General features: G+C 37.4%; 1 protein-coding gene across 1 annotated transcript in view; it reads left to right on the forward strand.

The window, feature by feature from the left end:
- The first annotated feature begins 689 nt into the window (after positions 1 to 689).
- The window catches only part of STK33 (serine/threonine kinase 33), a 75,626-nt gene continuing 53,919 nt past the window's right edge, over positions 690 to 22,396 (forward strand). Inside the window, exons 1-7 of the mRNA XM_023550872.2 lie at positions 690 to 1,124; positions 2,255 to 2,368; positions 5,986 to 6,099; positions 8,355 to 8,459; positions 16,216 to 16,354; positions 18,058 to 18,146; positions 19,990 to 20,074. Coding sequence (XP_023406640.1) covers positions 897 to 1,124; positions 2,255 to 2,368; positions 5,986 to 6,099; positions 8,355 to 8,459; positions 16,216 to 16,354; positions 18,058 to 18,146; positions 19,990 to 20,074 — 874 coding nt within the window. The 5' untranslated portion in view covers positions 690 to 896. The remainder of the gene's footprint in view (positions 1,125 to 2,254; positions 2,369 to 5,985; positions 6,100 to 8,354; positions 8,460 to 16,215; positions 16,355 to 18,057; positions 18,147 to 19,989; positions 20,075 to 22,396) is intronic.

Below are 22,396 nucleotides of genomic sequence, written 5' to 3' on the forward strand. Positions count from 1 at the left end.
TGCTGGGCATACTTGTTCTAGACTCTAGGAAAAAAACACCCGTTAGTTCCTATTTTTGCTATATGAGTATAAAAATGAGGATACTTCTAATATTGTCTTTGAACTTTTAACATTAAGTAGTTTTATAAAATCAAATTATCCACTGCTTTGTGAAATGTGTAATGGGAAATTATACTAATAATAAGTAGGATAAAGTTTAAATTTTAAAACCACAGTAATGTATGTTTTAGACCAGTACTTTTAAATCTTTTTTTGACCACAACCTACATTAAGAAATACATCGTATGTTGTTACCAATTACACACATGCCTACACACACATTGTATATATACATATCTATATAATTAAAGTAAAAGTTTCACAAAATTTACCAAGGATCTTTGTAAAATACTGTTACCAATTCTACTTTGTTTTAAAAAGTTGATATCAACCTATTAAATTGATTTCATAACCCAAACAAAACACCATGCTTTTCTGCCATTTTATGGTCCTGAACAGAGGGTGGTTCATTTAATTGTAAAGTAAATAAAATGTCTGACTTGCAGGAATTCAGTTTTGAAAAATGAGAACCCACTGGTTTTTAGAAATGGTATTTCCCAATTTTGTTGTAAATATTAACCTTTCATGCCTAGGCAGAATGGTTTTAGTGCTGCTAGTTGTTAGTTTTTCTCTGATTTCTAGGAGGGTAGTAAGATAAGAAAGATCATATTCTAAATGGTGATTGCTTTTCTTTCTGCAGCTCTCATGCGTGATGATGAATCTTGTACATCATTAACCTAAGGACCTCACCGGTTGGAAGTAACTGTTTTTGCCATCAACTTACCTTTTTGGTCTGACTCTCTTCCTCAAACAGTGGGAACACCTTTCTTCTCAAGTTGTGTTGCAGAATTAAGCAAATGGCTGATAGTAGTGGTTTGGGTAAAAAATCCACAGAATGCCCCAAATGTTCATCTGATACTCAGGAAGATACACTTTGTGTATGTTCCTGTAAAATAAGAGTTTCCTCAACTTCTTTGGAGCACGTGTCACCGGTATCAAGTGTTGGTAGTTTAGAACGACTAGCTTCATCAGAAAGGAAAAAAGAAAAAATTACCAGCAGAGACACTGCCCCTGGGAAAGATTTGGTAAATATCAAAGATTCTGCATTTCAACACAGATTGCCATCCCATTCCCTAACCCCATCCCTAGCTTTATCCCTATCCTGTGGGCCCTTGTCAGCTAACTCATTGCCTTCTTAACTATTAAAGGAACATTTCTTTCTCACAGATGAGGTGAGCAAAGCTGGGCAGTAACTTCTTTTATGAATATTTTCAACTATTTCCCAAATTAATTATTTCTGAGGGTCCTGTATAATTAGAAATGTTATTCGGCTTCTTTTTTTATGGCTTATACAGATATGAATTGTTTTTCAAGTTTAATTAAATTTGAATTTTTGAGCATTTTCTTCAGCTGATACAGAATGAAATTTATGGTTGAGTTAAATATAGAGTGGTTATAGTTTTATTATTTAAGACAATTCCTGGTTATCTAGATAGAATATCAAGTATACTTCACAAAATTAATTTTCATTAGTTGCATCCACCCTATTACCACTCATTTAGACCTGTTTGGATGTACCCACCTTTACAGAGAAGAGGCTGTGTAGAATTCTGTAGTCAATAGAGTATAGCTTTGGAGGGAGAGAGCGGTAAGTTCAAAAAAAGTCAGGGTTCTCTGCTCTCAAAGTTGTATCTTTTTCACATATTATCCTCTGCAATTATTTCTCATTTTTATTGCTTATGGTATAGTCATTGCCCTGTGCATGTCTCTAAGTTGTTAGTATATTAAGTTATCTTGATTAGAAGCATATTTTGTGAATGCCTGCCCAATAATTTTTTTTTTTTTTTATGTATAACCTATTTAAGATGATTGTTCCATTTTGGAACAAGGGTGATTGAGAAAACTATGACGTTTTCTTCTCTGATGACTTTAAAGAATTGGGTAAGTTCTGATATATCTGCTGTGCAGTTTATCATGTAAACTTGCCTGGATTCAGATGACTGGAGTGGATGACTTCTTAAGGTCTCTCTTAGCCTAATGATCTAACGTATTGTGTAGGGTTTAGAATTTGAAAAAAGATAGCAAACTATCTTGTATGCAGTAAATATCGTGGTATATATTAAAGATTTATTGGATTGTCTAAGTTAGGGATTTTATTTTGGCAACAAGAATGTTGTATTTGCAAGTTAATCTTTTTATTCCTTTTTGGTCCAAGTTCTCAAGAACCTCAAATGTAGAGAGAAAAACATCTCAGCAACAATGGGGTCGGGGTAACTTTACAGAAGGAAAAGTTCCTCACATAAGGATGGATGATGGAGCTGCTATTCAGGTATATAGAAAGCAAACTAAAGTTGTTTTTTCAGCCACGTTCAAGTTTCTTCTAACTAAATGGTTAGTGGAAAAAATTGTTGAAAAATAAGTCTCTAAGGAAAGGAAGGAAAGAAAATTAAGAGGGAATTTATAATTTGTTAATATGTCAAAGTTTTTACTAAAGACTAAGGAATTTTCTGTGTTCATAGAGGACCAAATGGACTTAAAAAAAAAAAAAAAGGCATTTTTATTAAATGAAATGTAGAACATTTTGCTCTTCAGGTCTTGGCTGTCACTAAGAGCAATTGTGGAGTCATTGTGTGGACCTCTTGAAGATGCAGAGACCAGATCAGAACCATTCTTTAATTTAAAATGTGTTCCCTTAACATCAAGTTCAACTGCAACAAAAAGAAGATACTGTCTGTTTGCTTTTCAATTTCATTAATGTTAAATCACTTTTAAAATTTGTTTTAAGAGAAATTTGGAGTGATTAGAAAAACTGCATGAGAAATTCTGGCTTGGAAAGTTTAAATCCTCTCTTTAAATAAATGGCTTGCATTAAAAAAAAAAAGTCCACGAATTTACTAAGTTTCAAGTTTATCCGTAAGAGCTTTTATACAGAAAGCAAAATGTATTCAGTGTGAAAAGTTAGGAACATATAGATAGAAAAGTAAAGAAGAAAATAAAAATAATCAGTCAGATATAACCAATTTTAACATTTATTACCTTTCCTTTGGAAACCCTGGTGGCATAGTGGTTAAGCGCTACGGCTGCTAACCAAAGGGTTGGCAGTTCAAATCCACCAGGCACTCCTTGGAAACTCTATAGGGCAGTTCTACTCTGGCCTGTAGGGTTGCTATGAGTCGGAATCGACTCGATGGCACTGGGTTTGGTTTGTTTTTTTTTTTTTTTTACCTTTCCTTTATTTTTTCTCTGCACGTACAAGTTTTATCCTATTTTTTCTTCTCAATTTTTCCTGTTTTAAATTATGAAATATTTAAAATATATACATATTTTAAAGAAATAACCTTAGCAGTTATAGTTTAAGTTAAAGCTTATTTCTCCCCATAAAATGAACAGGCTTGTTAAAAAATTTTTTTAACAGTTCAGAAGAATATAAAGGAATGATGTTAACAATCATCCAAAATTCTACTATCCAAAGATAACTGCTTGTAATATTTAGATGAATATCTTTCCAGACATCAGTGTAAGTGCCCCCACATAAACGCATTTTTGTAACGGGATCATATTGTGTGCTTTTCATAATCTACCCAATGGCATGGACTTCTGTGCCAATAAAATAGATCTACGTTATCACTTTATACCATCCTCTTAAAATTATTACAAACAAGAAGTTGTTTTACTCTTATTTTTTTACCACTATATGATATCAAAGCAATTAGTTGAAGAGTAAAAAGATTAGTTGGGCAATTGGGCTATTACTTCACCTTTTCTTCATTTTTTAAATTCAACTTAAATGGATTTTGCATTTGTTTTCTCCCCATGCTGATTTTAGAAGCCGTCACTTTCAACCGGACTTTTTCCCTTATTCTTCAAGTATTTTAGCTCTGGTCTCCAGCGACAATGGCATATTATATATATTTTTTTCTGGAATTTATGACTTTATGACATATAATAATTTATCTCTTTAGTAGATTATAAATGCTGAGAAAACAGAAATTATGTTTTATTCAGCTTTATAACCACCAAAGTATATAGCACAAGGTAATATCTAAGGAAGGTCTAGCATATTTAAGGCAAACATTTCCCTCTTTCTTTTTTCCCCCATTCACCCAGTAGCATGGATTGAATTGTGTCCCCCCAAAATATCTGTCAATTTGGCTAGGCCATGATTCCCAGTATTGTGTGATTGTCCACCATTTTGTTATCTAATTTGATTTTCCTGTGTTATAAATCCTATCTCTATGGTATTTTTTTTTTTTTATGGTATTAATGAGGTGGGATTAGCGGCAGTTATGTTAATGAGGCAGGACTCAATCTACAAGATTAGGTTGTCTTTTAAGTCAGTCTCTTTCGAGATATAAAAGAGTGAAGCAGGCAGAGAGACAGGAAGACCTCGTACCACCAAGAAACAAGAGTTAGAAGAATAGCACGACCTTTGGACCCTAGGTCCCTTTGCTGAGAAGCTCCCAGTCCAGAGGAAGATTGATTACAAGGACCTTCCTCCGGAGCCAACAGGGAGAGAAAGCCTTCCCCTGGAGCTGGCACCGTAAATTTGAACTTCTAGCTTCTTAGACTGTGAGAGAATAAATTTCTGTTCGTTAAAGCCATCAACTTGTGTTATTTCTGATACAGCAGCACTAGATGACTAAGACACTCAGTGTATTTTGCCTATAAAGTCTAAGAGGTAGCCCCTTTAAAAGATATAAAAGAATCAGCTCCTAAAGGAGCTTGTAGACCATCTCAAGAGAAAAAACAAGCCAAAATGTTTGTAAGCAAGCAAGTAATAGTAGTGTTTGAGGAACAAAGCATACATGTTGAAGGAAGTAAAAAAAAAAAAAAAAAGAACAGTCTCCATGGTGATTGGATGGAAGCTCTTTATGAAGGAGGTGAGTGATTAGTTGGTCACTGAATCTTCTCTTAAGAAAATAAGAATGTGGACGGTAGAAAATGGGAGCATTAATAGCTAAATTACCTGTTGCATGGTGAATGTGAAAGTGGTCACACAGAGACAGGGTAGCATCTCTGTGGAGGACTTTGGCTGGCTGACTGAACAGAGGCTTCACCCAGCGAGTGGCATTGCCTCAGCTTATTTCCTGTGTTCTGGTCTCCATGCTCAATGTATCTAGAAACTCATCTCTTCTTCATGTTCTGGAGTTGATTTGGATCAGAGAGGCTGACTCTCCCTAACCAAATTCACACAAAATGAAAGTATAAGTGAGTCACCTGTTCATTGTTTTACAATATGAACTATAATGATAGCATTGACAAGATCAGTGCTTTCTCTTTGTAAGCAGAAGTTGAATTATAAGCAGAATGATTCTTGGTCTGGATTGTAGTATTATGGGTGATTTTTACTTTCTTCTCAGTAATGATCTGATATTATAATTTTTTCATATATTGCTTTTTCTAAAACAAAAGGAATAAGTGATTTTTAATAGCAACAATGAAGATAAAGAAATAGTGTTACTCGATAAGCAGGGAAGTACTTGATCAATGGTGAATAGGTGTTGATTTTATAGTATAGCTCTCAGTTCTAGATGGCAGTGGGTTTGGTTTTTTTGTTTTTGTCTTAGTTCTTGGAATAATTTTTTGGGTGAATGCATTGTCTATGTGTGTGTAAATATTCCATCCCTTCTTTTTTTTTTTTCTTTTTTATAAAGATATTCCATTAATGTATTTTGAAAGAGGTTTAATTATTACACTTTTGAACTTTTGTACATTTCTCCATTAGAATCTTTATGATTTTCTTCTAAAGGACATTTAATGCAATTCATCAAAACTTATTTCTGGTAAATTAAGATGTGCTTATTAATATTGACACAAACATGTAGTGTCTTCTATTTGGCTTTACCCTGGAGCAGAATCTCTGTTCCCTGGAGCTGATACCTGTCAGTATTATGTGTTCCTTTTTAATATCTTATGAATGACAAAGGGATTTTTACTTTTCTCCAGGAATTCTATGCCTTTGGAAGAATATTGGGACAGGGGAGCTTTGGAATGGTTATTGAAGCTATAAACAAGGAAACAGAAACTAAGTGGGCAATTAAAAAAGTGAATAAAGAAAAGGTAAGGCTTATTAGCAGCATCGTACTGAAGGCAGTGCAGTGTGGATATAGGCAGTACAGCTTTCCACTCTAACATGAACTACCTCTGACCCTGAGGGCCAGGCCTGGGTCATTCCCTTGGAGCCTTCTGAGAAGGGACCAGTTGTTGAACTCAAGTAGACAAATATTATCTGGAAAACCCAAATGGAAGGATTAGCTAATACATAACCAATATAACCAAATATAGGTAAAATTTACCAGAGTGAGTTGAAGGTAAGGGCTGTTCCTAAGTATGTGTAAATGTAGGGTTGTGTGCTAAAAATGTCTTAGCTATTTATAAGCCCTGGTACTCTCTCCTGATGTTGTTCTGATATACATGAGGTAGCCATGAGTCAGAATTGACTCGACAGCACCCTCTCCTTTTATTTGATTTCCTGTTTCCTCACTGTTTGCTAATTCTCTTTTTATTCATCCTACCTGCTCTTGCAGTTTGAACCACTTTTTTCCAACTATCTCCTGTCCTGTTTACTTGTATCCACTGTGTTCCTCACTGGATTTCTTCTTGGAGTGAAAAATGACTGGGCTTCTCTTTAAGGTGGGGTCTAAGATTACTCACCTCAGGCTTTACACCTGATCATTTCATCAACTCTTTTTAAAATTTCCGTGCCTGGGAATAAACAAAATGGCAACATTCAGGTGTTCTTTCCTTGGATTTTTGATAATAAATATTACATTTATAAAATAAAATAGATTTTATTGTATTCTTTAAAACAAACCCTCCAAATTATAGTACATATCATCTCTCCCTAAAGTTTAATAAAGCAATATATAAATCTTAATAAAGGGAGATCCAGAAGCCTCTCTAGGATTCTTTAGAATCCTAGAAGCATGGTGTTACCTGGGATGTTATTTCCTTTGCCTCTTTGATATCAAGTGGAGTTAGGGATTAAATTTTAGGGTTTTACAGAGAGGATTTATACCTTTTAGGAATTTGTAATCTTCCACAGCCGTATTGATGCTGAGGATTTATAGGACAGTAAGATAGTGGAATAAATTTACATAGTCAATATGTGAGTTGGACAGCATATAACTACATTATGTGCAGGTCAAGCCATTTGGGAGGAGGGAGGAACAGAGAGAATTGAGGCGGAAATGAAGAGAAATTGTGGGGACTTTTCCATATCTAGACTATATAGAAATCCATTTCTCACAGTCACTCATTCTTTTGACCCTTTAGGATAACCTTAGGTGTGACTTTTACCCTGTATAAGTGGGGCATAGTGGGATGGACAGTATACTCTTTATTCCTGAAATGGTAGTGGTTGAAGGGTAAAGGTAATTGGAAACAGGGGTAAAATTTTAACGAGGTAGAGTTTGCCTTATGATCAATCCATTTCCGCTCCTTTAAGAACCGGTACGTACTCTCCCAAACTTAACCACAGTGGGGGAACTAGGATCTTTATATTCCTTTCAGGGTTATTTTTATGTGGAAATAAGACCCATAAGTGAGGACAGTGCTCGTTCTGAAATAAAGGCAGTTTAAGTATCAATAGAGGTGATGATTTGGGATGTCGGAAGTGGTGGTGAGGGTGGAGAAAATTTCTTGGATGACATTGTAGACAATCAATTACCTATATCCTGAGTGGAGGCCATGTACTCCTTGTGGTATTCCTGCCTTTACCTTTTGCTGTCAGATACAGTTAAGACTTAGATGGTAGGAGATAAAGTTGGTGTTAGGTTAGTCTGAAGCAAGAGCTCTCTCTCTTTTGAGGTTAATTTTTGAGGTCAAGTGGACCAGGAACTGACATAATGCAGGGTCAAGTGTAGGATCTCATTGCCCGTGGATTCTTTTGCCTTTTTGTATGTATCAAAGCAAAGCAAAAGAAAAGTATTTTGCTTTTATCTTTTCCAATTGATGGCCGTCGCAAATAGATTTTTGCCGGTACTGTGCTGGCATCAAACGATCAACATGATTTTGGAGGAAATATTAAAAAGTATATTAAAAATTAAAATAATTTTGTTGGGGGACAGACACTGTGTTGTAGCTAATTCTAGAAATAGTCCAAGAAACAGATGTGGTTTGAGGCCAAATTGTATATAACTTAGAAATGGACAAAGGAAAGAAAAGGCATAATTTAATCTGATGATAGGAATAAATTGCTTGTTATTACTTGAAAAAAGAACTTAAAGAAAGTAAAAAGATATAAGATAACTTTTATATTAAGGCAGGTAGGAATGACATTCATATGTGAAATCTATGTTTCCTCATTAATTAAGGCTGGAAGCTCTGCTGTGAAGTTACTTGAACGGGAGGTGAACATCCTAAAAAGTGTGAAACATGAACACATTATACACCTGGAACAAGTGTTTGAGACGCCTAAGGTACAGCTCTATCAGGTGCTGCATTTTGAAAGTTATTATTACAAAATGAACACCGTTCCATTCTGAAGTAATCCCTTTGGGGCACAGTTGCTCGTATATTGGCATGAGTCTGACACTGGAGATTGATGAAAGCATTCTGGAGGACTTTTATTATTGATTGTATAATTAGGTGTCTTTAGTGATATTTCTGGGTTGACATGTGGGAAAAAATGTTTAAAGTTGAAACAATTTCATACACAACCTAGTAGCAATTAGAGCTTCCTTAGAGGTAGCTTTCATTTGCTTTGCTCCTTAGTTTCTTCATTAGAGTCTCCTGGAATGGCATAATTTTGCAAGATTAGCTTCATAATCAAATTAGAATGGGCATATTAGGCACTGTGAGAAGGTATTTTATTTATGTTTTGAAAACGTGTTCTATCTTCTTTCCTCTCTAGATGTTATAATTCCTCTATTTCTCTGTAATTTTCATTTAAAATTGTTCCGAATCCTGGATTGTTTACCATTGTGCCTCCAGATTGCTTAGTGCCTGTGGGCATGAGTGTTTCTCTGCTTGGAGACTGTATAATGTAGTGGTTAGGTGTGTGGACTCTGGGTTCAGATTGCCTGTGGGATTGAATCCAGGCTCCACCACTTATTAGCTGTGATACCCTGGACAAGCTACTTGATCTCTCTATACTTCAGTTTTTTCATCTATAAAATGGGTTTAATAATAGTATCTATCTCATTTGGTTGTTAAAGAGTTAAATGGGACAGTGGGTATAAAACACCTGTCTAATTAGATGTTAACTGTTGTTCTCTGTTTCCTTTGCCAGTCACTAAGAGGGTAATAGTCAATTTGGGTTGGGTATTATGCTTGATGAAAACCCTGGTGGCGTAGCAGTTAAGTGGCTGCTAACCAAAAGGTCAGCAGTTCACATCCACCAGGCGCTCCTTGAAACTATATGGGCAGTTCTGCTCTGTCCTATAGGGTAGCTATGAGTCGGAATCAACTCAATGGCAGTGGGTTTGATTTTTTCTTTGTTTTTTTTTTTTTTTTTTAATTATGCTTGATAAGTGTTAAAGACCACGGTTATATCCTTCATGGGATTGGTATACGGCAATGATGCCAAAAGTCTTCTCTACCTTTTTCAACCTTAGAGTGTTTTTCAACCTTCGAGTTGTAATTTCTTTTATCCCAAATCTAGAATAATTTTCTCTTTATCACCAGTTTTAAACAATTTGATTAGTACATGACTTGGTGTAGTTTTCTTCATGTTCTTGTACTTGGGGTTTATGGAGCTTCTTGGATCTGTGAGTTTATGATTTTCATCAAATTTAAGAAAATTTTGGCTATTATTTCTTCAAATTTTTTTTGTCTTCCCGTCTTTGGGGACTCCAAATTCACATGTTAGATTGCTTGATATTATCTATAACTTACTGATGCTCCGTTTGCTTTTTCAATGTTTTTCTCTCTGTTTTATTTGTATAGTTTCTATTACTGTGTCTTCAGATTCAGTAATTGTTTTTTCTGCAGCATCTAATTTGCTCTTAATCCCTTCCAGTGTAATTTTTTATAAAATTGTAGGCATTGTATTTTTCTTCTCTAGAAATTTGATTTGGACCTATTTCAAATATCTTCCATGTCTCTACTTAATATGCTCAATCTTCTTGAATGTGGTTATAATAACTGTTTTAGTGTTTGTTTCTACTAATTCTATCATGTGTGTCATTTCTAGGTTGATTTTGATGGATTGATTTTTTTTCTTTTCCCTGTGGATTGTATTTTCCTGCTTCTTTGTGTGCTTGTGTAAAATGGCATGGCAGCATCAGACCTGTTCTAACTTCACAGGAGGGAAGAGAAAGAACCAAAATCATTAGCCCAGGGCTAATTCCTGTGAGGTGGAAGTCAGATATACCTCTGCCCTCCAACCTTTTTACCACCCTTTCCTCCCACAGCATTCTCTTCTTCTCTGCTGGATTCGATAATTCATTGCAGTGGCCACACAGAACTCACAGACCACACTCACAGTTACAGGGTATATTGGAAAGTAAGAGGTAGAATTCAGGATACAGTTCTTCAATCAGAGCAGCTTCTTCTCAGCTATGCCTCAGCCCTTTGGCCCCTTGGCCCCTCGGCTCTCCGCCTTGTCTCTGTCCTGCTCAGCCAAGTGTTAGAAAGCTCTTTAAATCTACCAGTAAGTGTCTGGAGGCACCCCAATCCACCAGTAAGTGCCTGGAGGCACCCCAATCCACCAGTAAGCCTCAGCCTGAAGGCACTTAACTCTCTTGCTCTGTGGGTCAGCGTACCCATTGTAGCTGTGGGTTGGCATGCCTGCTGTTTCTCTTCTGCTAGACTCTGCTGTGCTTGCCGCCGCTTCTCGCTGTCTCATGCCATTTCTGGTGTTATAGCTCTTTGTCTCCTCTTCAAGCTTAGGGACCTTGAGTCCAAAGGATGTGCTCCGTTCCTGTACTTCTTCTTGACGGTAGTGAGGCCCCCTCTTTTCTGCCTCTGGGATTGGCTCCCTTTAAGCCTAGTGGATAGGAAAACTGACCAGTCCCCTTGTTAGGGTTCAATACACCCTACTTACATGGTCTCACCCCCACAAGGGTTCCATACACCTCATTTGCATTATTAGCAATCTGTCCATTCCTCTCTGTTGGCCACAGGTACGTTATTTGCATAGTCCCAGACAATCATTTTGTGGGAGTCACAAAGACCATGGCTAGAAGGGCCATATTAAGTAATTCACTGCACTGCAACTTGTTGATATTTTTACTGGATACTTGATGTTGTGAATTTTTTCTTACTGGATGCTAGATAATTTTATATTCTTGTAACTATACTTTGTTCTAGGATACAGTTAAGTTACTTGGAAACAGTTTGATACTTTCAAAGCTTGCTTTAAGCTTTGTTGGGTGTAACTAGAGCAGCCTTTGGGCTAGGGATAATTTTCCCCTACTACTGAGACAAGACCCTTCTAACTAGCCAATGTCCCATGAGTTACGAGATTTTCCACTGTGGTGGGAACACAGACTATTCCTGGCCATGTGTAAGCCCCAGGGATTGTTTCCTGTCCTCCTTTTGCATGACTCTTTTCCCAGCTTCAGATGGTTTTCTCATACACATGTGCTGATTAGTACTCTGTTAAAAACTTGAAAGGGGGACCCTCTGCAAATCTCTGAAGCTTTCTCTCTCTGTCTTTCTCCTCCTTGGTTCTCTGCACTGTGAACTTTAGTTGTCTTGGCCTTCCTGGATTCCCAGCTCCATCCTCAATTCAAGGGGTATTGCTGGACTCTGCTTGGATACCCGTTCCCTGCTCTGTGGCCTGGAAATTCTCTAGGCACTAAGCTAGGATAATCAGTAAGCTCACTTCATGTATCTCTCCTCTCTCGGGGATCACTTCGGCTGCTGTCTGATATCCAGTGTCTGAAAATTGTTGTTTCATATATTTTGTCCATTCTCGAGTTGTTTCAGGTGGGTGGGTAAGTCTGGCCTCTGTTATTACATCTTGGTCACAAGCCAGAGTCCAAATCTAGAATGTTTTGAAGACAAAGGAAACCTCCATCTGTGATTGTCCTTTTCATGTATTGTCTGCAGTTAATTTCACATAGACCAGATCTGCCCTCCCTCACAGATGCCTAGACCTCCCATTTTAAGGATTAATGGAAACTGCTGCCTGATTGGTTAGGCCATGGTGGCTGGTGCTGATCATTTAGTCTCACAGCGCTTATTTGTTGTGAATCCAAATGTTCTCCAGCTCTACACAATTTTTTCTAATAATTACCAAAAGACTTATTTTGTAACTTTTAGTGATACAGCTTTTATCAACTTGTTGTGCTATTAGGTGCTGCCGAATTGGTTTCAAATCATAGCCACTATATGTACAACAGAATGAAACACTGCCTGGTCCTGCGGCATCCTCACAATTGTTGCTGTGCTTGAGCCCATTGTTGCAGCCACTGTGTCAATCCGTCTTGTTGAGGGTCTTCCTCTTTTTCACTGACCATCTACTTTACCCAGTATGATGTCCTTCTCCAGGGACTGATCCCTCCTGACAACATGTCCAGAGTATGTGAGACAATCTTGTCATCCTTGCTTCTAAGGAGCATTCCAAGACAGATTTGTTCGTTCTTTTGGCAGTCTATGGTGTAGTCAGTATTCTTTGCCAACACCACGATTCAAAGGCATCAATTCATCTTCCATCTTCCTTATTCATTATCCAGCTTTCACATGCATATGAGGCAATTGAAAACACCATGGCTTAGGTCAGGTGCACCTTAGTCTTCAAGGTGACATCTTTGCTTTTCAACACTTTAAAGAGGTCTTTTTGCAGCAGATTTGCCCAGTGCAACATGTCATTTGATTTCTTGACTGTTGGTTCTATGGGTATTGATGTGAATCCAAGTAAAATGAAATCCTTGACAACTTCAATGTTTTCTCCATTTATCATGATTTTGCTTATTGATCCAGTTGTGAGGATTTTTGTTTTCTTTATGTTGAGGTGTAATCCATATTGAATGCTGTGGTCTTTGATCTTCGTAGGTAAATGCTTCAAGTCCTCTTCACTTTCAGCAAGCAAAGTTGCGTCATCTGCATAACTAAGGTTGTTAGTGAGTCTTCCTCCAGCCGTGATGCCCCATTCCTCATACAGTTCAGCTTCTCGGATTATCTGTTCAGCATACAGATTGAATAAGTATGGTGAAAGAATACAACCTTGACACATACCTTTCCGGACTTTAAACCACACGGTATCCTTTTGTTCTTTTGGAATGACTACCTCTTGATCTATATACAGGTTCTTCATGAGCACAATTAAGTGTTGTGAAACTCCCATTCTTTGCAATGTTATCTGTAAATTTGTTATGTTCCACACAGTCAAATGTCTTTGCATAGTCAATAAAACACAGGTGAACATCTTTCTGGTATTCTCTGCTTTCAGCCAGGATACATCTGACATCAGCAGCAATATCCCTCATTCCACATCCTCTTCTGAATCCTTCTCAAATTTCTGGCAGTTCCCTGTGGATGTACTGGTGCAGCCACTTTTGAATGATCTTCAGCAAAATTTTACTTGCATGTGATATTAATGATACTGTTCGGTACTTTTTGCGTTCAGTTGGATTACCTTTCTTTGGAATAGACATAAATTTGGATCTCTTCCGTTTGGTTGGCCAGGTAGCTGTCTTCCAAATTTCTTGGCATAGACCAGTGAGCACTTCCAGTGCTGCATCCGTTTGTTGAAACATCTTGATTGATACACCGTCGATTCCTGGAGGCTTGTTTTTCACAAATGCCTTCAGTGCAGCGTGGACCCCTTCCTTCAGTATCATCGGTTTCTGATCATATGTTACCTCCTGAAATGGTTGAATGTCGACCAATATAAATGTTTATGCATTCCATTTCCTTTTTGAAAACTTCCAATTTTCCTAGATTCATACTTTGTACATTCCATCTTCTGATTATTAATGGATGTTTGTAGCTGTTCCTTCTTATTCTGAGTCATGCCACATCAGCAGATGAAGGTCCTCAAAGCTTGACTCCATCCATGTCATTAAAGTTGACTCTACTTTGAGGAGGCAGCTCTTCCCCAGTCGTATTTTGAGTATCTTCCAACCTGAGGGGCTCATCTTCTGGCACTATATCAAACAATGTTCCGCTGCCATTCGTAATGTTTTCACTGGCTAAATATTTTCAGAAGTAGACTGCCAGGTCCTTCTTCCTAGCCTGTGTTAGTCTGGAAGCTCAGCTGAAACCTGTCCACCATGGGTCACCCTGCTGGTATTTGAATACCAGTGGCATAGCTTCCAGCATCACAGCAACATGGAAGCCCCCACAGTACGACAAACTGGCAGACTCGTGGGAGTTTATCAACTTACATACTTAAAAGTAACATCAGTTTATATCATAAGTACTGCTAACGCAGCCTTTCCTTCCAAATCTTCCTTTTACCATTTCATGTATCAGTGATCCCCACAGTGCTGTTAATGGGAAAAACATGGCTCAGTTCAAGAGCTTATTTGCATGGTAGACTTTGCAGATTTCTAAAGTTACTTGTGAAATTCAAAAGCATCCCAAGATTCAGAGAATCAAAGTTGTGGCTACAGAAGAAGGGTAAGAACCATCTATTTCTGTTTTCACGCTTGCTGATTGAACTCAGACATTGCATTATCAGTGGTTGTAAAAACAAAATCAGATTCAAATCTTAAAAACAACAACGGAAGTCTAGCAGCACAAGATAGAATGGAGATGTGGCAGATAGTCTGGACAGTAATAGGTATGAAAAAGACAGCATTTTAGTTGATCGTGAGTTCTGTTTGACTCAGTAGATGACTGTTGGAATATCTAAAGTGATCTTAACATGCTTCAATAGAAACAGCAAATACAGAAGAGACGTTTCATCCATGACTTCTTACCACTCACATCCAATTAGTTACTAAAGCCCACCGTTTCTTCCTTCTAGGTATTTTTCACATCTTTTCTTCTCCTCCATTCTGTCTCTGTTCTTTGCCTCACATCTGCCCTCTGTAACTTGTTGATGTTGTTACCTGTCGAGTTGGCCCCTGATTCAGGGCGACCCCATGTGTTACAGAGTAGAACTACTCCTTAGGGTTTTTCTTGGCTGTACTGTTTATGGAAGTAGTTCCCCAGAACTTTCTTCCATGGACTGCTGGGTGGTTTTAAACCACTAACCTCTTAGGTCAGCAGTTGATCACAAACCATTTGCACCACCCAGATTCCTTTTCCCTGTGTAACTAGGGGTCAGCACAGTATAGCCTACTAGCCAGATCTGGCCTACTGCCTGTTTTTGTGTGGCCCATGAACTGTTTTTTTATATTTTAAATGGTTGAAAAAAATTTTTAAAAACTATTTCATGACGTGAAAATTATATGTGGAACTCAAGTTTCAAAGTCCATAAATAAAGTTTTTTTAGAACACAGCTATGTTCATTTGTTTATTATGACTGCGTGTGCACTACAACAGCAGAGCTGAGTAGTTGTGACAGAGATAGAGTGGCCAGCAAAGCTGAAAGGATTTACTATCTGGCCCTTTACAGAAAAAGTTTACAGACCACTACTCTATTCTACTGTTAAGAGTATTCATTTAGAAATGCAAAATTGATGATATCACACACCTCTCCCCTATCCCGACACCAGCTTTAAAATCTTCAGTGGCTCCTCGTTGCATGTGGGAAAAAAAAATCCAAACTCCTTAGCATGATATCCAAGACTCTTTCCATCCTGGCCCCAACCTATTCTTTCTAGCCTCACACCTTAACGCTCCACTCATCAACTCTCTACCAAGTTCCCGGTGCTATTAACACCAAGGCATTTGTTGTTACTTTAACAGCCAGTACTGTTTCAGGCCTTGGAGTCTTTGCAAGCACTGTGTGTTCTGCCTGCTCTTCCTCACATCCTCTACCTGTAAATCCCCGTTTAGACATCTAGACCTGGCTTCAGTGTCACCTCCTCAGGGAGTGTTCTTCAGGCAGAGGCTACTCTCCTCTGTAGCCCCACGGCATTTTGGGCAATCCTCTTCTATTATCACTTATCACATGATGTTATACCACACTGTGAGTTCCTGGAAGGCAGAGTCTATGTCCTAGGCTTATCTGTTCCTCTAGTATCCAACACAGTATCTTGTACAAAATTTCAGTGAATAAATGAATGATTAAGATTGTGATAAGATTTCCACTATGTGTATGTATATGTAATACATAACATTTTTAAAGATTCTCAGCTATATAATTTGCCTTTTTTTATATCTATATAATGCCAGAGAATGTACCTTGTGATGGAGCTTTGTGAGGATGGAGAACTGAAAAGAATTCTGGATAGGAAAGGGCGTTTCTCTGAGACGGAGACAAGGTGGATCATTCAAAGCCTTGCATCAGCGATAGCATATCTTCACGATAAGGGTAAGAAGAGGATCATCCAACTCATTGACCCCATGAGTGCAGAGAACACTTCTGTTTAAGAGGAGTTGTATTCAAGATTCGTAGTCACATAAGTAACACCTGCTAACACAGATGTTATCTTTAAAAACCAAATTTAAACATTATTCTAATTGCTTTATTATTCTTGGATGTTAGTGCTTTTCCTCTCCTGCTTTCTTTCATTCAAGATTAGTTTGACCTACATGTGACTTTACAATTTTCTCATTTTACCTAATGAGAAAAAACTTTGTTCTGGACAGGTGATGTGACGTGGTTAAGTGTGGCGGAAGTGACACTGGGATCCAGTGGTTCATTTAGCGTATACTTACTGAGCACCTGCTGCATTGTGGCTGGCCCTAGAGCTATCAAAATTAAAAGACAAGGCCCCTACCCTCAAGGAATTTAGACTGGTGGTAGGTTGAGCATGGAAAACATCATAATTCCACATGATAATTTTTCTAACAGAGAAACATATAAGGTCTAAGGAGCATAAATGCCTCATTTGTTTTGGAAAGTCAGAGAAGGCTTCACACAGGAAGCAACGCCTGAGCTGAGGAATACAAACTCAGAAAAAAGGGGGAGAGCTTTCCGGGAAGAGGTGAAAAATTTTTGGAAGAATAGGGAACTGAAAGCCGAATATTATACTAATGTCATTTTTCCCACATTAAGCTGTAAATGTAGTACAATTCCAAAAATTAACAGAATTTTTCATGGAACTTGATAAAATTATTTTGAAATGGGGGAGAATAGCCAAGAAAACAATGAAAAAGAACAGTGGAGGCTGGGGCTTGCCCTATCAAGGATCAAAATACAAAGTTACATTTATGTAAGAAGAGAAAAGCGGAGCAATAGAAACAATAAAGATTACAAAAACAAAGGCTGGGAACTACAAATGGTTAGGTATAATGGCCATCCCAGGGCTCATTCAACTACATTTCCCCAACAATTAGACAAATAACGTTTTAAGCCTATGGAAATGATCCATATGGATATGAACTGAATTAGCTATTTGCCAAAGAAGTTTGGTACATGATTATTCAGAGAGGAGGGGCATTGGAGGTGGGCCTCGAAGGGTGAATAGGAGGTCACCAGCCAGAGCAGGGCCACAGTGACCATGTACATAAAAATCCTACCTGAGCTCTGACATGTTCAACTGGAGATTTGTGTCTCAAGGGTTTTTGTTGGATTGTTTTTATTTTTAACATATAAAGAGTAGGAAAATGTTTGTTGTTGTAGAAAAATATACCGAAATAAGTACCATGGTTTGTGTATGTGTAATTAAGTTGCGGAATGTTAAATGTCCATATTGGCAGCAAACATAAGCATAGAGGTAAAGAAGTAATTCTCTATTTGAAGACCTAGGGATATGGAAAACATTTCTAGGCTTGTGACTAAGATTGTCTCCCTCATCCTGGGAATATCTAACCTTGGGCAGGATCCTCCTCCACACTCACCAGGCCGTTCTTCAGGGAGAGCAGCCAGTGGGGCAGCGGGGGAATGGGTAGATGGGGGCAATCCAAGAAAAACGACTCTTTAAGGTTAGGGCAGAATTATACTTGGCTCTCCTGAAATTTTCCAACAGTGGACATTAATTTGTCAAATATACTTTCTTCTTCTATTTGTGTTCCCTTTAATTATTTTCCCATTATTGATTTCATGTGATTTGTTGTTTATTTTCTTGGTAGATATAGTACATAGAGATCTAAAACTGGAAAACATAATGGTTAAAAGCAGCTTTATTGATGCTAACAATGAGATGAATTTAAACATAAAGGTAAGATCTGAGAGATGGTGGTAAATATTTGCCTGTACACAGTTTGATGACAAAGTGGGAAGGTACCTCTTCTTTTTAGATACATGTTGGTAGTTTTTGAGCAGCCAGAATATAAATGGTTTATGCTAAAAAAAATTTCACAAAAGAGGTTGTAACTGGCGAGTAACTTTACAAGTTAAATGGTGCTACTGAGTGCTTTTTTAAAGTACACATTCATTTGGATAGTTCTAAATCAAGCAAACAGATGCTGTGAATTCCAATTAATTTCAAAATTATGCTTGGTAATTTGATGTAAATACGTTCCAGATTTAGGGAAAAGCACACCTACACTGTGCCTTTGACTGTACTAAAGTCTGTATTCCTCATTGAGAAATTGCGTAGGTATTAATATTTATGTGCTAAACACAATTAATCTGCCAAGTATTTATTCTTGAAGATGTTATTCAAATTAAATGTTCCTTAATGTCAAATAAATGATAGGATACATTATTTATTACTTAGCACTTTAGTAGTGGCTGGTTCAAGGTACATGAATGTGTTAATTTAGGAATAAAATGTTGTCTGTGGGTAACTCGCTCTGTTGCAGAAGCTAAATCCCTACGTAATATAAATAGGTTTAATAGTGTTGTTTTACCAGAGTAAGTGCTCTCGAATAGTTTTATTGTAAACTCCATGCGGGCAGGAATTGTGCGTATCCTATTTTTTTTTTTATTTACTGTTGAACTGGAGTAGTGCCTGAAACATAATATGGGCTTAATTAACATTGGTGAATGAAGGAATAAAGGCTCGACAATTTTATTAAATTGTGAAACTTTTTGTATCATTGATATCTGTATAAATTTTCAGTGGAGAAAGATGTATCATCATGCTCTAAGTGGGATATCTGTGCAAACTCCTGGAGAAATTGTTTCATCTATTTAGAAAAATTGTGACATCACGTGTTAATAGTCACCTTTTCTTACTCCATAAAGCACTGGAAACTTTGCATTCAGTGGCTGTGCACCAAGAGCCTGTCTTTGGTTGTTTGCTCAATAAATGTACCGATTTTTCTGCTTTCAGCCCAAGGCTGTTTCAACTTGGGAAACAAGACCAAGGGCACATACTGAATGTTTAATGACCACATGTTTAATGACCAAGATTTAGAACTGAGCAGAAGACTGCCGTTGCAGCAGTAGGCCTCCAGTGTATTTGTAGCTGGGTGTTTTTTTTCATGTTAATTTGCTTCTCGTAGTTTTTAGTAGTCTCTCGAATAGTTTTATTATAGTGTAGCAATTATTGTAATTAGTATACTCTGGAAACACAAAGCAAATAATAGTAAAGGAAAGATAGTATTTACCAACCTTAAATAACTATAAAAAATAACGGAGTTTCAGCAAATGCTGACAAAGATAATGATTTGCATTTTAAGGCGGCTTAAACTGGGACATAGCTTGAATATGAGAATAACAGATAATAAACATACTAAGGCCAGAATGTATTTTACAGTGAAAGAACTTGAAAAACCCAAACTTTATCTGAAAAAAGTTAATGCCTTCTTTCAAGATGCTACTTTCTATGTTGAACTGATGCATTTAATTAGAGGGCATGAGCAATCAATGTCATGGGTGTTTTTTGAGGATCTGAGGAACCAAACTTCCCTTTACCAGGTTTCTTTTCCACACAGAGGGGTGGGTGGAGAGGGAAAAGCCAGATCCTTACTAGTAATACAAGTGAGGACATTCTCCCACCCTCAAGAATCCCTGCATTAAATACAGTTATGATGTGGTGGAAATCCTGTCATGAGAATCAGTGAGTTCTGGGATATAAAAACAGATGACTGTGCCTGAATTTCTTCTTCTTCTAGGTGACTGATTTTGGCTTAGCAGTGAAGAAGCAAGGTAGGAGTGAAGCCATGCTGCAGACCACATGTGGGACTCCTATCTATATGGGTAAGTTAGTAGACTTACAATGATTTTTTTATATGTATAAAAGTTGTGATTGTTGGGTGCCATCGAGTCGATTTTTGACTCATAGTGACTCCATGTGACAGAGTGAAACTGGCCCATGGGTTTTCTAGGCTGTTGGACCCCTGGTGGTACAGTGGTTAAGAGCCCGGCTGCTAACAAAAAGGTCAGCAGTTCAAATCCACCCTTCTGCTGCTTGGAAATACTAACGGGGTTGCTATGAGTCAGAATTGACTCGACAGCAATGGGTTTAATCTTTATGTGGAGCTGCTGGGTGGGTTCAAACCTCCAGCCTTTTGGTTGACAGCGGAGTGTTTAACCATTGTACCACCAGGGCTCCTTATGTATAAAAGCAGAGCAACTAATATGGATTAAAACTTGAGCAATTTTATTTTGGTGTCATGACTTAATGGCCCTGATTGAGCTACTTTATCTTTTCTTAGTTCAAACAATTTCAGTTGTTTTGGTGTTTTTCTCAGAGCTTCCGTATTCAAAGATTTTTGTAATTTTTATTGTTTCTCTGAGTTCTTCCTAAAGTTGTTTATATATCTTAGTCATACCACAAACTTGTTTTTGTTAATTTATGCTAAAATTATATGTGCATTTTGTTTCTTTGTCATCAAACAATATTTCATAAAGAGTACTGATTAAATATATTTTGTAAAGCAGCAATTTCTAAATGTGTTTTTAGCAGCTTTATTGAGGCATAATTTAAACGAAAAAAGGGTGTAATTAGATGATTTTTTAGTACATTTCCAAAGTTGTATAGCCATTAACACAGTCCAGTTTTAAAACTTTTCTGCTTTAAAAAGTTTCCTTAAACCCATTGGCACTCAATCCTATTCCCATCCCAGACCCAGAGAACTAGCGATCTGCTTTTTGTCTCTCTAGATTTACCTTTTCTGGACATTTTTTATAAATGGAATCACATAATGTGTAGTCCTTTGCATCTGTTTTCTTTCACTCAGCATGATGTTTTTGAGGTGCATCCCTGTTGTAGCATGTATCAGGAGTCTGTTCTGTCTTTATTGTTGGATAGTTTTTATTGTAAGGATATGCCACATTTTGTTTATCTATTCATCAACTGATGGACACGTGAACTGTTTTCAGTTTGGGGCTATTATAAATAAAGCTGCCATGGCCATTCATGTACAAGTCTTTGAATGGACACGTTTTCACTTTTCTTGGGTAGCTACCTAGGAGTGGAATTGCTGGGTCATGTGGTAAGTTTTTTTTTTTTATGGTAAGTTTATGTTTAGCTTTTTAAGAAACCGTCAAACTATTTTCCAAAGCGACTATAACATTTTACCTTCCCACCAGCATGTATGAGGGTTCCAATTTCTTTACATCCTTATCAACACTTGATATTACGTATCTTTTTTATTATAGTCATTCTAGTGGGTATGAAATGGCATCTCATTTTGGTTTTTAATTTTAACGTTCTTAATGGCTAACGATACTAATTATCTTTTCATATGTTTATTAACTTGTATATCTTTTTTGGTAAAATGTCTATTCAAATCTGTACTCACTGAGATGATCGTATTTTTTTTCTCTTTAAATTTATTAATGAAGTAATTATATTAATAGAGATTTTAATGTTGAACCATTCCTGCACTTTTGGATTAAGCCTCCTTTGATGTATTACACTGCCGTATTTAGTTTTTCACCACTTTCTTTGGTATCTTTGACTGTAACTTTCTTTCTTTTGTGCTACACTTGTCTGTTTTAATGTTAAGGATATACTGTTGTTGTTAGTGGCCATCGAGTCAATTCTGACCTGGGGTGACCCTATGTGTGCAGAGGAGAACTCTCCATAGGGTTTTTAAGTCTGTGATCTTTTGGAAGCAGATTGCCAGACCTGTCTTTTGAGGTGCCTCTGGGTGGGTTTGAGCCACCAACCTTTTGGCTGGTAGTCAAACAGTTAACCATTTGCACCACCCAGGGATCCAGGGTTATGCTAGCCCCATTAAAAGAAATTTTAAAGTTTCCACTTTTTCTGTGCCCATGAACTGTTTAAATAATGTTGCTGTTGTTATCTGCCATTGAATCAGCCCCTAACTCATGGTGACCTGATGCACAACAGAATGAAACACTGTCTGGCCCTGTGCCATTCCCATGGTTTTTTGCAAATTGGACCATTGTGAGCCAGAGAGTTTTCATTGGCTGAATTTTGAAAGTAGATGGCCAGGCCTTCTTTCCTAGTCCCGCTTAGTCTGGAAGCTCCATTGAGACCTCTTTAGCATTATAGCAACACCCAAGCCTCCACTGACAGATGGGTAGTGGCTGTGCATGAGGCACACTGGC

This window comes from Loxodonta africana, chromosome 7 (assembly GCF_030014295.1).
Source record: "Loxodonta africana isolate mLoxAfr1 chromosome 7, mLoxAfr1.hap2, whole genome shotgun sequence".
Taxonomy (NCBI): domain Eukaryota; kingdom Metazoa; phylum Chordata; class Mammalia; order Proboscidea; family Elephantidae; genus Loxodonta; species Loxodonta africana.